Raw genomic sequence first — 17,231 nt, forward strand, 5'->3', positions numbered from 1 at the left:
CTTCAAGTCTCCAAAGAGCTAATTCATTAGTTACCGCTTTTTTTTTCTCACAATGATTCCTTTACTTGCTTTCCTTTGTCTTATTATCCTCCAGACTGAGTTAATTATCTTCGCTTTTGATTAAGTAATTCACAAATTAAAGCTATTACAACACCCTCTAGGCTTTACTGTATAATATTTCCACTGATGTTTTGAGCATTATCTATGCACTATAGAATGTAATTCCAGTAGTCACATAATTTAAACATGGGATATTTAACAAAAATTAGTACTACAATTTAATACATTATAATTACTTTAGGGATAATAAATAACAATATAGAAGAAAACAACTTCAAGTTCATACCTCAAAAACACCCTAATAATTTTTTCTTTAACAAAAAAAAGTCCTTTGTAATGGTTCACGACTGTAATCCTAGAAGGATCTCTGTGAATTTTAGGGCAGCCAGCTACCTAGACAACTTTCGATTGCATATGTCTGTGCTTGTGTGGGGGCAGTGCAGCCACCTGTGGAGGCCGGAGTTAATCCCTCTGGAGCTGGAGTGGCAGGTGGCTGTAAGCTGCCCCATGTGGGTGGGAAGAGAACTTGGGTCCTCTGCAAGAATAGTATGAGCTCTTAACCCTAAGCCATTTCTCCAGCCCCAAATTTTATCAAAGAAATAAACCTTAAAATAAAAATGTAGCAGGCTGGCAATGGCTCAGTAAACTCTCTGAATTAAAATGCATTCAAGCACAAATTTAAAATGGCTTATAGAGTCAGAGTGGCAGTGGACCCTTCTAATCCCCAGAGGCAGGAGGATCAGAAGCTTACGATCATTTTTAGCTACACAGCATATTCAAGTCCAATCTGTGCTATATGAGGTCCTGTCTCAAAACAAAATAAGCAGAAAAGAAAAAGCCTGTATAACAAAATAAAACCAATAAAAGTCACATAGAGGTGGGGAAATGGCTCAGGTAAATGCTTGCTAACCAAACATAGAAGCTGAACTTGCATACTCTATACTGGGTGCATCGGTGTATGCTCTAATCTCGGGTCTGGAGAAGCAGACAGGCAGATTCCTGGAACAATCAGCCACTTTGGCTGAATAGATGAGCTCCAGGTTCAGTGACAGACCCTGCTCCCAAAAATAAGGTGCAGAGCAATCAAAGAAGACACCCAACAGCCAAGTCTGGTCTCTACTCACACACCTTTATGTATGCGTAATTATACACACACACACACACTCACACAGTGTACACATACATACTAACGCACACACACACAAACATGCATGCACACATGTGTGTGCAACACATTAGGAAAAATCACATAATCAGGACAAAAAAATTAAATGATTAGAATAAAAACAAAAACAAAAAAGGCCCACCAATTAACAAAATACAGAGCATTTAACAAAAAATTCAGTCAGGTCTGGTGGCACATGGCTTCAACCCCAGCTCTCTAGAGGCAGAAGCCCATGAGTCTGGAGTCTGAAGCTAGATCAGTCAGTCTACACAGAAAATTCCAGGCCAGTCTGGTGGCGTGGGGTTGTGCAAATGAGACCATGTCTGAGAAAACTGAAAGAAGTCAAAGGATACTTTACCATAAAGAAACAAAGTTAAACCTCAACTTCTAGTTACTAAGCTACAAAGCAAAGCAAATTCCTAATATTAGTTTGCGGCAACACTGTAGCAAGCAATGATGAACAGCAACAAAGTACAGCAAACAAACAAAATACCATATTTTGTTACCATTTTGGAAAACATAAGGCAAACAGATGTTAAAAATAACAAAAGATGCTTTTAATTGTGACCAACTGAAAGCAACAATTGGAAACACCCATGAGACAAAAATGAGAAAATCTGTACAGCATTCATTGTCGCAGGGAGATGATTTCAGACCACAGGACTCTCTGCAGCCGAATGCAAAGCTTCTAAGAGTTTTAAAGTCAGACCCAGCACTGAATCGCTGTCACACTTAAACTGTGTTGAGGCAAACCAGAAAAGTCCCACTGGCACCACAAGGAGAGCAGACGCTCAGAGCTATTCTTTCTGGGGATTTCAGTAACTGAAGCTCCTCTTATTAACAAGAACATTTCACTCCTATATTTTGTTTTATTTTGGGAGGAGCAGAGAGTCTAATGGGGTCTCATAGAAACCAGCCCGCCTTGAACTCATTATGTGTTTGAGGTAGGCCCCGAACTCCTGATCTTTCTGCCCCTGCATCTCAAGTGCTGGGATCATAGGCATGCATGACCACACCCAGCTGCATTTTAAAAAGTTTATAGAGGAGCTGAAGAGACGGTTCAGCAGTTAAGAACCCTGACTGCTTTTTAGAGAAAGATTTAATCTCACCATAATGTGAGCACTAACAAATTTTAGTCAAAGATGGCAGTAAGTTATTCAAATGGAATCTTATCAACAAAAATCTTAAATATTTTTCTTTATATTTTACTGTTTGGGTTATTCACAGTTAGGCAACCAAAAAGGACTGTGCTATTAACAACACTGAAATTACTGTCATTAAGAGTTTTCAGTATTTTCTTAAAAGTTCCAATTTTTTAAAGTTTTATAACTAATATTTATGATCATGGGAATCCCGGGACTTGTAAAAGCTAAGCACCTGGTGAAGGGGTGTGAGGGCTATGGCTGTTCACACTCCCCAGTGAGGAGCAGGGCTCACTTCCACTGTCTTGTGGATTTAGAATATTAAGGTGGAGCACAGAAATCTGTAAGGGAAAGAGTCCTGAAAATAATTTCAAAAGGTACTTAGAAAACACTGGCTCTGACATGACCCACAAATTAAGAAAAATATTTCAAAAACTGTTAAGAGGTACATTTGTTACAATTTTAAAAATTTATTGTCTAGTCCTTTCTTAGAAAAAAAGAGAGAAAAAAAAACACCACTGGCTGCTTTTCAAAAGGACATAGATTCCATTTCCAGAACTCACATGGTGGTTCATAATAAGTTGTAACTCCAATCCCAGGGGACCCAACCCCCTTTTCTGGCCTTTGGAGGTACTAGGCACACATGTTATGCACACAGACATTCATGCAGGCAAAAACACACATATGTAAATAAATTAAAACGTTTTTAAGTTTACAGAGATTTTAATATTACAAACCTCATAAAGCTCTTTCATTGCTGCAAGTTTAGATTCAAACTTTTCCAGACTCCAGAAAGTTGTGATCCCAAGCTGCAGGTTACGAACTCGAACAGAAGTATCAGAATGACCTCTGCCTGATGTATCATGTCTGAAAAAAAAAAAAAAAAGCCAGAGGAAGATGCTTAGCCTGAAACACGGCTTAGCAGCAAAGAACACAAACTGCTCTTCCAGAGGCCAAGACTGGGCTCGAGCATCCACACTGACTGGTTCACAACCACATGTAACTCCAGTACCAGGGGCCCTGACACCCCCTTCTGGTCTCCAACAGCTACTGTGTGCACATGGAGCACGTAAACTCATTCAGGCACACACACATACATTATAAATAGATAAAGCTTAAAAAAAACTGGAATATGAGACAGGGTGGTGTGGCTTAGCGACAAAGCACACGCATAGCAGACATGAGGCCATGGACTCAACAGCTGGAACTACAAAGCCAAAATAAAAATGGTAGGCAGAGGAACAAAATCTCAACCTAAAAGAAAAATGAGTAAACTCTTTAAGATGAATTTCTAAAGCCACTGCTTCAGGGAGTCTGACATCTGCTCTTTCCTAGAGAGATTACTATCTAAACTTCAGAGAAACTTCCATCAAAAAAATCAAGTAAGAACAGGTCAACGAGTGTAAAAACTACTCACCTGCCAAAAACATAGTATTTTTTAAGTTTGTCACTGATGGCGTTGGCTTCCTGGATCATCATGGAGAGTTTCATGGAACTCCAGTTTGGCTGAACTAACAAAGCAGACAAGTTAGAACCAAAATGCATGTCTGGTCACTAACATAATCACTAGTTAGAATAATTTCATAAATATATTGACATTAGGAGCTGGAGAGATGGCCTCAAACTCAGAGATCCACCTGCCTCTGCCTCCTGAGATTAAAGGTGTGTGCCACCAACACACAACTTTTCTTCAATTCTTAAAAGTCAAGCTAGTCTTTAGGTGAAGTGAGCTGTCTTGTATGTGGAGGAGTGCTATAAACAGAGAAAAAGGACACTGGGCAAGAAAATACCCTATTGTCCTTTTCTCTTATATTTAATGGGTTTTTTTTATGTTTTATTTATTGGGGGAGCATAAAACACCATGATGTCCAAGTACAGGTCAGAGGACAATTGTGGGAGTCAGTTCTGTTCGCCATGTGGGTCCTGGGATCCAACTAAGGTCAAAAATGGCAGCAAGTGATCTCACCAGCCCAAAATTATATTTCTAACATTTCCTCATATCTTTAATATGTAATTTTTCTAAATCATCAAGTAAGATATACCATAGATTAGTTTATAAAGAACTACACCCCCTTTACATTTTCTAGACAAAAATTGAAAAGATATCTAGAGGTATGGCTCCACAGAGATACACCTGTTTAGCATGGGGCCTTGTTTTAATCACACACTCAGACAAATGCAACACACACACACACACACACACACACGTAACAGTACCGAAGGCAATGAGATACTCAAGAATACATTTCACCGAAGAAATAAAAGATCTGTATACTAAACAACTATGCAACTTTGATGAAGGAAACTGGACATAAATAAATAGAAAGACAGTGTTCATGCATTAGAAGAATAAACATTGTTAAAAGAACTACACTGTCTAAAGCAATCAATCTGCAGATTCAGCAACGTCTTTATCAAAATTCCAATGGCATCTTTCACAGAAATAGAAAACACCTCATTTGGGGCTACAATTTCAATAAATTAATTTGGGGTTGGGGGCACAAACATTCAGTCTATAGGGCTGATACAACTATTCTAAAAACAACATTTAAAAACCATTCATACAAATATATTTACATTAAAAAACTAGCACCTAAAACAAAGCCCTATCTATCTATCTATCTATCTATCTATCTATCTATCTATCATCTATCTATCTATCTATCTATCTATCTATCTATCATCTATCTATCTATCATCTATCTATTCTCTATCTATTTGGTACTATGGATTAAACCTGGGGCTTCCCACATGCTGGACAAATACTGAATCACTAAATTACTTCCGCGGCCAAGCGTTTTAAATATGTAAAGGCAGCTAACATTTTAGTAATTATATTGTAAGAAGATAATATAGAACTTTTAAAAAGTATATGTTAACACCAGTATATACTCACTTATAAAAGTTTTATCCCTGTTTCCCCGATTCTCCTGAAGAATTCGTACTTCTTTAGCGATTTTCTGCTTTTCAGTCTCTAAAGCTTCTAGGATTCTTGCATGGCGGATGCTATGGTCTTCTAAAGCCTAATTGACATGCATTCATATAGAACCACAGATGAGGATATGCAAAGAGAGAATTTATAAAATCAGAGACATTGGAGATGGTCATTTGCTTCACCATTCTAGCTATTTTGTGTTTATATACACCTTATAACATTGTGTTATTTATCTTACAAATATACAAGAAAACATTTTGAAAAAGCAGATTAATCGAGCCAGCAAAATGGCACTTGCCACCAACATTTGATGAGTTTTTTTCCCTGGGATGCCATATGGTGGAAAGAGAGAATCAATCCCAAAAGCTGTCCTCTGGTCCCCACATATACACCATAACATATACACAGAAATAAAATAAGTGTTTTTAAAAAAGGATTAATAGGGGCTGGGGAAGTATCTCAGCAGGCAAAATACTTGTGACACAGTATGAAGCAGCCACATAAAATTTGGGATTCGGAGTTATAGCAGATGTAACTCTGGCACCGTGTGAAGCAGACAGTTGATATCTGGAGCTCACTGGCTAGCCAGTCCTGCCCAAATCAGCAAGTTCAGTGAACAACCCTGTCTCCATAAATAAGGAAGAGAAGAGACCGAGGAAGACATCTGGTGTCAACCTCTGGCCTCTGCATATGCCCACATGGGTAGGCATGAGTGCACAGAAGGACATACACACACATACATACTTAGTGCACAGAAGGACATATACATACTGAGTGCACAGGAGCACACACACATGCATAGTGAGTGCACAGAAGGATACACACACACATACTAAGTGTACAGGAGCACATACACACACAAACTGAGTGCACAGGAGCACACACACACAAACTGAGTGCACAGGAGCACACACACATACTGAGTGCACAGGAACACACACACATACTGAGTGCACAGAAGGACACACACACATACTGAGTGCACAGGAGCACACACACACATACTGAGTGCACAGGAGCACACACACAAACTGAGTGCACAGGAGCACACACACACATACACACTGAGTGCACAGGAGCACACACACACATACATACTGAGTGCACAGGAGCACACACACACATACATACATACTGAGTGCACAGGAGCACACACACACATACATACTGAGTGCACAGGAGCACACACACACATACATACTGAGTGCACAGGAGCACACACATACATACATACATACTGAGTGCACAGGAGCACACACACACATACATACTGAGTGCACAGGAGCACACACACATGCATACTGAGTGCACAGGAGCACACACACACATACTGAGTGCACAGAAGCACACACACAAACTGAGTGCACAGGAGCGCACACACATACTGAGTGCACAGAAGAACACACACACAAACTGAGTGCACAGGAGCACACACACATACTGAGTGCACAGGAGCACACACACACATACTGAGTGCACAGGAGCACACACACAAACTGAGTGCACAGGAGCACACACACACATACTGAGTGCACAGAAGCACACACACAAACTGAGTGCACAGGAGCGCACACACATACTGAGTGCACAGAAGGACACACACACAAACTGAGTGCACAGGAGCACACACACATACTGAGTGCACAGGAGCACACACACACACATACTGAGTGCACAGGAGCACACACACACATACTGAGTGCACAGGAGCACACACACACATACATACTGAGTGCACAGGAGCACACACACATGCACACTGAGTGCACAGGAGCACACACACACACATACTGAGTGCACAGGAGCACACACACATGCATACTGAGTGCACAGGAGCACACACACACACACATACTGAGTGCACAGGAGCACACACACACATACTGAGTGCACAGGAGCACACACACACATACATACTGAGTGCACAGGAGCACACACACATGCACACTGAGTGCACAGGAGCACACACACACACATACTGAGTGCACAGGAGCACACACACATGCATACTGAGTGCACAGGAGCACACACACACACACATACTGAGTGCACAGGAGCACACACACACATACTGAGTGCACAGGAGAGCACACACACATACATACTGAGTGCACAGGAGCACACACACATACATACTGAGTGCACAGGAGCACACATACATGCATACCATGTGTTGTTCGCTGTAACACTGTGATGAAATGGCACCCTATTGTACTCATTTCATTAGGAATACATGGCTAACATATCTTATTAAACACAAAATTTTTTAAAAAATCAATTTATAAACTTTCTTAATGATTTTCCTCATAAAATTCCTTGGATTCTAAAAATTCATTTATCATTATCAAGTCTATATGATTGTGGGGGTACATATGCCAAGTGTAAGTGTGGAGGTTGGAGGACAACTGTATAAAGTCAGTTCTCTCCTTCTACCTTATGTGGGTTCCAGGATCACACTCGGGTCACCAGGTTTGTGTGGCAAGCTCTTCACCTGCTGAGCCATTTCACTGGCCCATTATAAGGAATTTTTGATGACATAGATTAATATTTTTTCTTCTTATTTCTGGTGAGTAAAGAATCTTCAGGAGTAAAAAGGGGTGGGGGGGGTAACTGCTCAAAATGGACAATAACAGCATTTGTTGGCTAAAGTTAAAGGCATGAACTAAATAGTATTTCCCAGGATGCAAATGGCTGTTTATCTTCTGCTGTGTCCACCCAAGTTAACAGGCAGTGTGCGCCCAGCACATTGTACTGTTAGTGATCGAGTGACTAGGAGTGTTTTCTTCCACCTCAGACCTCAGCTCTGCTCTTCCTCATCCCACAAACTTGGAAAAAGAGAAAATAAGGCTACTACTTGAGATAAACCTTAAGATCAAGAAACGAGGAACTGATGGGCAGTGTGGTGCACACCTCTAAACTTAGCACTTGGGCGGCAGAGTCTGAGACCAGCCTGGTCTGCACGTGAATTCCAGGCTATCTCTCCAGCCCACAATTTGCATTTCTAAGAGGATCCTAGAAGAAATCGATGCTTCTCATCCAGGGAACACACTCCAAGAACCAGTGTGGAGCTGGAGAGACATCTCAGCAGTTAAGAGCACTGGCTGCTCTTTCAGAGAACTTGGGCTTGGTTCCCAGCACCCACATGGTGGTGAACAACCATCTGTAACTCCAGTTCTAGGGGATGTGACACCCTCTTTGGGCACCAAGCATACTTGTGATACAAACACACAGACATGCAGACAAAAATTCATATACATAAAATAAATAAATCTTTAAAAAGCCACCAATCTGGAGAGAAGGAAATGCAAAAAAAAAAAAAATGTTAGCAAAGTGCCTGAAGACATTAACACACGAATGCTCCGGTTTTATCTTTGTTTTGTGGACTTGGCTGTTTCACAAGGGCCCCAGGAGACTGCCTTTGTCCCCCTCGAGATAGAAGTATGTATGAAACGCCCCACCCCTGAGTTCTCCTAGGAACCAAAGCTCTATCAGGATGTGATCCAACATAAAGGCCTTCCTTTTCTTCCTACTACATTTTAGGCCCTTCTACCATTTCCATATATATGTAATTTAGCATGACTGATGACAGGCAGTTGTAGACACAAGAAAAGAAAAAATAAGAATTGAACTTAAAAAAAAAAAAAAGGTTGTATGCTTTCCAAAGTGTTTGGGGATGGTGTATGAGCAGAACCAGGGCAGAGGCTTGCACTCGTGGGAACCATTCCCATCCAGACCTTGTGAATCTTTCATAAAGGTAGTTCCCCCTCAGAACAGCAGTGTCGGCTCAGACATGAAGTCACCTGCTTTGTAGCCAAAGTCTCCATCTCCAGCCGCCTTTTGTTCACATACACTTCCTGTTCAAGATGCTGCTTTGCCTTTTCCAACTCCTCAATTTTGTCATTAGCCTTTTGGTTATTTATTTCCTCCATTTTCTTCCTTTGAGACTCTTCCCTCTTTAAACAACATTAACGAGAATTACCTCATGCAAAGTGCAAAGCAATTTAAAAAAAGCAGTGGTCCTAGGGTATAAAATTGCCCCTTGTAATGACTGAGCAAGGATTCAAGCACAGCAAAGTTGTCCTGGAGCCTTTTACTTCACTCAGGTCAAGTACTCTAACCAAACACGAATGTCACCAGTCCAACACACCCTCTAAACTGGGTTATTGGGGCAGAAAGGTTGGCACTAGGTCAGCCCGAGGAACCACACCTCCTGTACTGGTGTGCAGCGGTCTATTTCCTCCCCCAGCAGCCATGATCTACCATTAACTTGTTCCCTGGAAACGTGTCGCTCTAGCCCTAGTAGTGTCAGACACTCCTCTGGAGAGTGTCTCACTGCTACCCCAGGCTGGCCTTGAACTTGCTGTGTGACTGAAGATGTCCCTGAACTCCCGATCCTCCTGCCTCCACCACTCCAGTGCTGGGACGTGCACCACACACACCGCAGGTTCAAGGCTGTGTGGGTGAACTTGGCTGCCAGGAGAGGAAAAGAGACTCCTGCCCACCAACATAGGGCTGAATGCACTAACCCGTTAAGCGCCATCCTGGAGGTAATCCATTTTAGCCCCACCGCACTAGAGGAAACTATCAGAGAAAAGGCAAATGCCGCTTCTTACCAGTTCTGCTTCCAGGGCTCGGATTCTGCTTTCATAAGCAGCTTTTTGGGAAGAAAGCTCTTGCTGAGCCATTTCTTTGGCAATTTGAATTCCTTGCATCATTTCTTCCTTTGCCTTCAGCTGAGCATCTTTTATTTCTGCTTCAAGCCTATAAAATAGCAAGATAGTTTTTAGGACAGAGAATATTTTATATACCTAAGCAGTCTTCAGTTATATTAAAATGTTTCATATTAAAATAACATTTAAATGTGAATACTTAATTTTTGGTATTCTCTCTACAGTGTTTTCAGATTTTTTCCATTGGTTTTGAATTGTGTCCATACAAAAAATAGAGCAAGATGAAAATATCATTATTCCCAGTTTAGTTATTATTGCAGATGCCTGATATTTAAATTAATACATTTTCCAGTGAGTAAAGAAAATATATCATATAAAAATTATAGCAAACATCTTAGCAAATATTGTAGTTAGCAGAGTGAACAAACTAAGGTATTTTAGGTTAAGTTAACAATGCCCTGATTCCATTTTAACTCATGATAGACTCTTTCCGAGACAGATCCCAGGCTGGCCTTCTGCACGCTCTGTACCTGACAATCCACTGACTTAGGACATGGCTGCTTTTCCACTTTAGTCTGTACAGTATGTCAGGGTCTCTGAACTAGGCTGTGTCCTATGAACATTTAACTCTGACACACACTTTCCTCGCGTACACACACACACTTCGCATCAGTGATGACACTTACTGTGATCTCTGTGCCATAAGTAACTCATTTTTGGCAAACTCAAAATCTTTTGGACCTTCGCTTGTGAGAGTTTGTCTACTTGACGGTCTTAGCCCTTTCTGGACTTCCACTGGGTGATTAAATCTAAAATAGTGATCTCCACCAAGAATCACCCGATCACCCTGAAACACAGGAAAAATGTATGATTTAAAGTGAGTCTAAATGAAAAAATTACAAACTTTTCCTAAAAATAAAAAAAAAATGAAAAAACAATAAAATATTGACAATGGTTTTCTATGTGAGATATAGTTTTAGTGTTTAACTGCACAATTCAAGATGACACAGTATTATTGATGATAGACATTAAAATCATAGCAACCATCACATTTGTTAAATTTTTTTCATATGTCAAATATTGTTAAGTAATTTACAATTATAAGCATGGTGTGTATATATGATAAACATCTCATTACATCCCACAACAACTCCTGAGCCACATATCATTCCGATGTTGGAAAGAGGGATCTAAACACCCAGACTTTTCTAATAACAGCTGACACTAAGTACCTACTTTTTGCAAGCAATGGTGTAAAACTATACATGAATTATTTTAATTTAATTCTTTACTATCCCTGAAAAGTAGAATTCATAGAAAATGATCATATTTGTGGGTTTGCCTGCAGCAGTTTAAGCCAGATCTCCTGAGATAGCTGTTAATAGCACTCCAAAAGCATCCTAACTAGGCGGTCTTATTCAATCATCTAGTTTGGTAACTTGACAAAGGTCACAGCCCGGGGACAGACAGAGTGAGGATTTCAGCCCCCGCCCATGACTTGATTCCTAAGCCCAGGTCTTCACAGGACACACGACGATGGTGCCAGCAGTGAATCCTGTTCACACCACTGTAGCTTCTCTTTGTACAAAGGAAATCAATCAATCAACAAAACTCTTGAAATGGGAAAGTTCTCAATTCAGATTAGTGACTCAGAGAAAACACGGGTGTAGGTGAGTGCCGTGACTTAGGAGGAGAAAACATGAACACCAACTGTAGCCCCTGTCGACTTACATGATGCAATACTGTGGGCTCCGAAATGTGCATCCCGTTTACATATGTCTTTGCTTCTCCAGCTGGGACAATACTCACTGTTCCTCCAAAGTTTCTGATGGTACTGTTAAAATAAAAAGTACACCATCATAATTACAGGATATGCTAAAAAGAAAAGATGAGAGGATAAATCTGCTTAGATTATTTCTTTGGTAATAAGTTCATACCAATTTATAGCAATAGTAATTTTAAATTATTTTATTTTTCCTCCAGCTATACTCTGAAGTTGGTGAAAAACAAAACAAACACCAGCACCCTTAGCAATTGTATCTGCCAGTGTAGGAGGAAGTTTCACTATATTTTGATTAATTTCTGGTGGGAAAAAACCACTAAAACAAACCTTCCCTAAAAATGAAAAACATACACAAAAAAAAGTTCAAAGGGAAAAAACCAATCAAATATTGATAACGGTTACTCCGAGAGAGCGTTTTTATGTGTTCTGATTTTGCTAAGCTTCTGGTTTTGCACCTGCGTGCATCACTGGTGCTATCAATGGGCGTTCCTAACGGAGGAGTGCCGTAGTGCCGTATTGCCGTATTGCCGTAGTGCCGTAGTGCCCGGGGGGAAGCAGGGAGACAAAAGCACACCCTTAGCCATCTAACTAAACAGACCTTGATGGGGAGATGGGAGGAAGCAGTTACAAATGTCACACACCCTGGGCAGATGTTCCTAGTCAGAAAGTAGGAAATTTCACAGACAGAAGCAGAAAACCACAGCAAGGGGATGGCTCAGTGGTTAAGAGGACTGACTGTCCTACCAGAGGACACATGGCAGCTCACACCTGTCTGTAACTCTAAGATCTGACACTCTCACACAAACATATATGTAGGCCAAACAGCAATGCACATAAAAATCAATACATTATTAAAAAAAAAAAAAAAACTACAGCAAAAACCAAGTCCTCTCTCAAGACCTTTAGCATTGATTAGGCTCCAATATTTGTAATTATGGAATAATGTTGAATTAAAACATCCCCCCAAAACACAGCTGAGAAAACAGCTCACTGCTGGGGGTGTGCCTCTCCCGTCAGGAGACTGTTTAAACCAGCTAATTTTAAGCCGTCTGTCTTCCCTCTCTTACTTCCATCTACTCTGCCAGCAGAGGTCAGCAGACAGCAGTCAGAGTCCCGGACACCAGTCTCCTTCACAGGCCACTGTCCTCCACATGAACCTGTTTCTGTAGACAACCAGATTGGCATCTTCCTTTCCCTGAGTCCTTCATCAGGGCAGGGCCTCCTCTTCCTTATCAACACCACCCCACACACCTCATCCTGCATGCCAGTCCCTGAGGTTCGAAGAGAATTCCTCCCACCAAGCACGCAGCGCTCATCTGGTCCTTGACGTGGGACTGAATGAGCACCGAAGTCTTCACTCACTGAGCCCACGGTGAAGACAGATGTGAACGCAGTTCTCCTCCTGAGCACCATGGTCCAGTGAGTGAGACACACACTGACTAGTCTACTAAATGGGCAGGAGAGAGCTCAAGGTGAGCGACAGACTTCCTGCCCCCCCCCCCACCTCCCCACCCCAGGCCCCACATTCTTTGGCTTAGTTCTGCATCTTTGCCGCTGATGAAATGATGCCATACTTATTTGTTATATAAAATAATTACCAGTATAGCAAAAGAGCCTGAAAAACGTACGTGCCCTACCAAATTAAAGGACTCATTATGAAACGCGGGTAATCAGAGCCATACAGTGTTAGAACAGACTCCCATGTTTTTATAAATAGTCACAAGAGAAACAATAAAACACTCAGTATAAGGTTCACAAGAACTGGATTCTCTATGATTACTCATACAGTAATTAGTTTTGATCTCTAGCTCACACAGAACTTCAAAAATCTAGAGGAAAAGAAAGGAAAACATCTGTATGATGTCAGTGTGTGTGTGTGTGTGTGTGTGTGTGTGTGTGTGTGTGTGTTACTTGGGATAGAACCCAGCATATCTTATGCAAGAATTCTACCACTGAGTTAATACCTTCAGCCTCCCTCTTTTTCACTTTTTCTTTTGAGATAGGGTCTCACTAAGGCCCCAGGTTGTCCTTGAACTCATTTTGAAGCCCAGACTGGCCTTGCATTTGCTATTCTCCTGCCTCAGTCTTCAAAGAAAGTGCAGGTGGTTTGTGCCACTGGGTCTAGATGAATCATTCTTTTTTAAACAAAATATGAAATTGGCAATCATATAAAGTAAAAAATTAATGCCAGGCACTAAAACAAAGAACTTTAATCAATATAACATAACAATAAAGATGACTCATACTAGCGGGGAAAGATGCTTGCAATACATAAAACTACAAAATACTAGAACCCAGAATATGTAAAGAATGCCTGAAAATTATTAAGAAAAACTGAGAGAGGACATACATAGACAGGCAAGTAAAAGAGGCACAGCACCATTAACCAGAAACATGCAAAATGAATCAGTGAGATGCTACTTTGTGTTCAGTAGCTGACGATGTGTAGTAGTAACAAATATTTTCAGGGACAACGGTGATAAAAATGGATAATAATTTTGGACAACAATCTGAAAGCACTTGGTAGGATTGAACACGCACATTTCCCAGAGCATAATATCTCTATACATGCTTTTTAAATTTTAAAATATTTACCATAGCATAATGAAAATGTCATCCTATTTAAACAGCACGTATGTTCTCATAGCTCAGAACTCCCTAGTTCCTACCAGTTTCCCCGCATACCCTTTGGGTCAGTGGGGTTTACCATTCAGGGACCTGTCCTGGACAAACTACCATTGAGTCAGGAGTCACAAGCATACCTGGGAAAGCACCAAGGGCAAGCCCCATTCCCTGGGGGCCTAGGACAGTGTTAATCATGTAAAAGCACAGATAGGATCACTACTGGTGTTAATGAGGAGTTCTTTAAGGCCTTATCCTAGCATTCCTGATGTTCACCCTCCTGTAATCAGCAAAGATGCTAGGGGACAGGGCAGTATGATTAATTAGCAGCTACTGGAATCCCCTTTGTCACCCTGGCTGCCTTAAGCAAAAGGACCATCAGTCTAAACCAGCCAGACCATATCCTATGTTAGCACCAGCCATTGTGGACATGCCAGACACTGATAAAACTACTTGATGATTACAGCTGACTGCTATCACTCCTTGTGGTGTCTGAATGAGAACGATGCCTTATAGGCTCATGTATTTGAATGTTTGGTTCCCTGATGGTGGACTGTTTAGGAAGAATTAGGGGGAAGTGTGTTGAAATAGGAGCGGCGGGGCTGCATCCCCAACACCCCAGCCGCTTGCTAGCTTATGCCCCGAAATAACAACACACAAATTGTATTCATTTAAAGACTGCTTGACCCATTTCTATCTAGCCTCTTCTAGGCTAATTCTCACATATTAATTTAGCCCATTTCTAATCATCTGTGTAAACACCCCAAGGTGCGCTTACCGGGAAGATTCTAGCCTACATCCATCCTGGGTCAGAGGAGCTTCATTGCGTGCATCTGCTTGGGAGAGCGGAGCCATGGTTCTCTGTCTGAGGCATCTGGCTCTGAGAGGAGCTGCATTACTTCTGACCTCACTTCCTCTTCCTCCCAGCATTCTCTTCTGTTTACTCCACCCACCTATATTCTAACCAATAAAATGGGCCAAGCCAGTTTCTTTATTAGCCAATGACCTTCCTCCATCAGAGGTGTGTCCCTGGGAGAGGGCTTTGAGGTTCTAAAAGACCACACAAGGCTCAGTCTGGTCCCCTCTCTTAGCCTGCTGCCTGTGAATCAAGAAGAAAGCTCTAAGCTACAGCAGGCAGGTGCCATGCCCCCGGCCGTGATGCCCAATGCTCTGTAACTGTAGGCAAGACCTCAAGTACTTCCTTTTATAAGTTGCCTTGGTCAAGGTGTTTCATCACGACAACAGATCTGTGACTAAGACACTCTTGAAACTGCAGCCTTAGCCAAAACCTTGGTGAACTTCAGCAATCATTTCCTTCTAAGCAAGGTAGGGAGCCCTTCTCCTGCTGACCTACAGAGCTGAGTGGTGCTACAGAAGCGTCTCTGTGATTGGTGCAAACACAAATACTCACATGAAGGTCTATTGTGATTGGTGCAGACACCCGTCCACAACTGTCTAAAAAGGAGGGATAGAGATAGAGGACAAAACTCTAAGGCTGAAGAAGGAAACCAGACTGTAAAGAGCCAGTGATGCCGCAGACCCTGGTGGCTGGAAGAGAATCAGGAGGTTCAGACACCCCAGGCGTGGGAGTCACTAACAGTGGCCACTGTCAAGGGCTAGGGAGTCCCAATACCTAGGCCTGCCCAGAAGCTGCAATGACAGCTGTGGCCAAGGGCTAGGACTACACAGACCTGTAACACTCGTAGAGGTCAGGGTCCCACCATCTGAATCCTAAATAGGAGCCCTAAGACTATGGGTGCCACCTGCTGCCACCCCACCACCGCACGGCCTGCTGCTGCGCTCACTGCCAAGGCCTGCACTAGAAAAGCTTCTGTTCGCCTATGATTTCTCTACCAGCAGCGCAAAATGACCCACCCATTTGACTGGTAATACTTAAGGGAATACTGTGAGAGCTCAAATGCCTGTCAACAAAATTAACTGCAATGATCCAAGATAAATTCAGATAATGGAATACTTCACACCAGTGAAAATAAGAATCTTGAAATGGATAAAACTTGAAAATACAACATAAAGTCAAAAATGTTCACAAATACAATTATCCCAGCAATATATGTGTATGTATGTGTGTGTGTGAGAGAGATCATTCCATTCATGTGAACAAACTTACATAAAACAAAAAAAATTATCAATCCAACCAAAACATCTTACATATAAGACGGATAGTTTACTTCACGCATCCCATTCTAATTCTAAGAACAGAAGTACCCTTTAATCAGCAGATCAAGTACCACAGTGCATTACGCTGAACCTTACAGTGAAAGTAACTCTTCTGTTGTCGTTAAACACATTCAGAGTTTTTCTCTCTTAAAGAAAGGGTGAGAGGCATGGTGGTGCATGCCTTTAATCCCAGCACTCAGAACGCAGATGCAAGGGAATCTCTGAGCTTAAGGCCAGCCTGGTCTACAGAGTAAGTTCCACGACAGCCAGGCTACACAGAGAAACTCTGTCTCAAAAAAGCCAAAGTGTAGGGGGTAGGAAGGGGTTGGAGAAGTATTGAGAAGAATCAGTAGGAACGAACGCCTTTTATAGACAATGCCCCGTGAACAAGACCCCATTGACAATGAACAGGCAGTGGCTTGCAGGAGACTGACATACCAGTGGTCATCCGCAATCAGCACTCCGGATAACTGGATGTCGTGGCTTGAGTCTGGCTTATACTTCCCAACTGTAGTGATGCCTTCTTTCACCATGTAGAGTAGCATCTCTGACAACTGTGGGTCTTCATTGAGATTGACAAGGTTTGGCAAATGGTTGTCCATTTGAAACGTAACTCCTGCTTTCTGGTAGAAGTGAAAAGAAAATCTTAACTACGGCATGAAATTATTAAACTCTC

The 17,231-nt window shown here is 41.7% G+C and overlaps 1 protein-coding gene across 2 annotated transcripts in view; it reads right to left on the minus strand.

The window, feature by feature from the left end:
• The window catches only part of Kif14 (kinesin family member 14), a 72,859-nt gene that overhangs the window by 24,633 nt on the left and 30,995 nt on the right, over window positions 1–17,231 (minus strand). For both annotated transcript variants that reach the window (XM_050147865.1, XM_050147864.1), the window contains exons 14-21: window positions 16,994–17,178; window positions 11,704–11,806; window positions 10,659–10,819; window positions 9,916–10,063; window positions 9,103–9,255; window positions 5,264–5,390; window positions 3,785–3,878; window positions 3,105–3,234 (exon numbers count right to left, since the gene is read on the minus strand). In XM_050147865.1, the coding sequence (XP_050003822.1) occupies window positions 3,105–3,234; window positions 3,785–3,878; window positions 5,264–5,390; window positions 9,103–9,255; window positions 9,916–10,063; window positions 10,659–10,819; window positions 11,704–11,806; window positions 16,994–17,178 (1,101 nt within the window). The remainder of the gene's footprint in view (window positions 1–3,104; window positions 3,235–3,784; window positions 3,879–5,263; window positions 5,391–9,102; window positions 9,256–9,915; window positions 10,064–10,658; window positions 10,820–11,703; window positions 11,807–16,993; window positions 17,179–17,231) is intronic.

Source organism: Alexandromys fortis, unplaced genomic scaffold (genome assembly GCF_014885135.2).
Source record: "Alexandromys fortis isolate MF-2015 unplaced genomic scaffold, M_Fortis_MF-2015_v1.1 scaffold_58, whole genome shotgun sequence".
Lineage (NCBI taxonomy): Eukaryota > Metazoa > Chordata > Mammalia > Rodentia > Cricetidae > Alexandromys > Alexandromys fortis.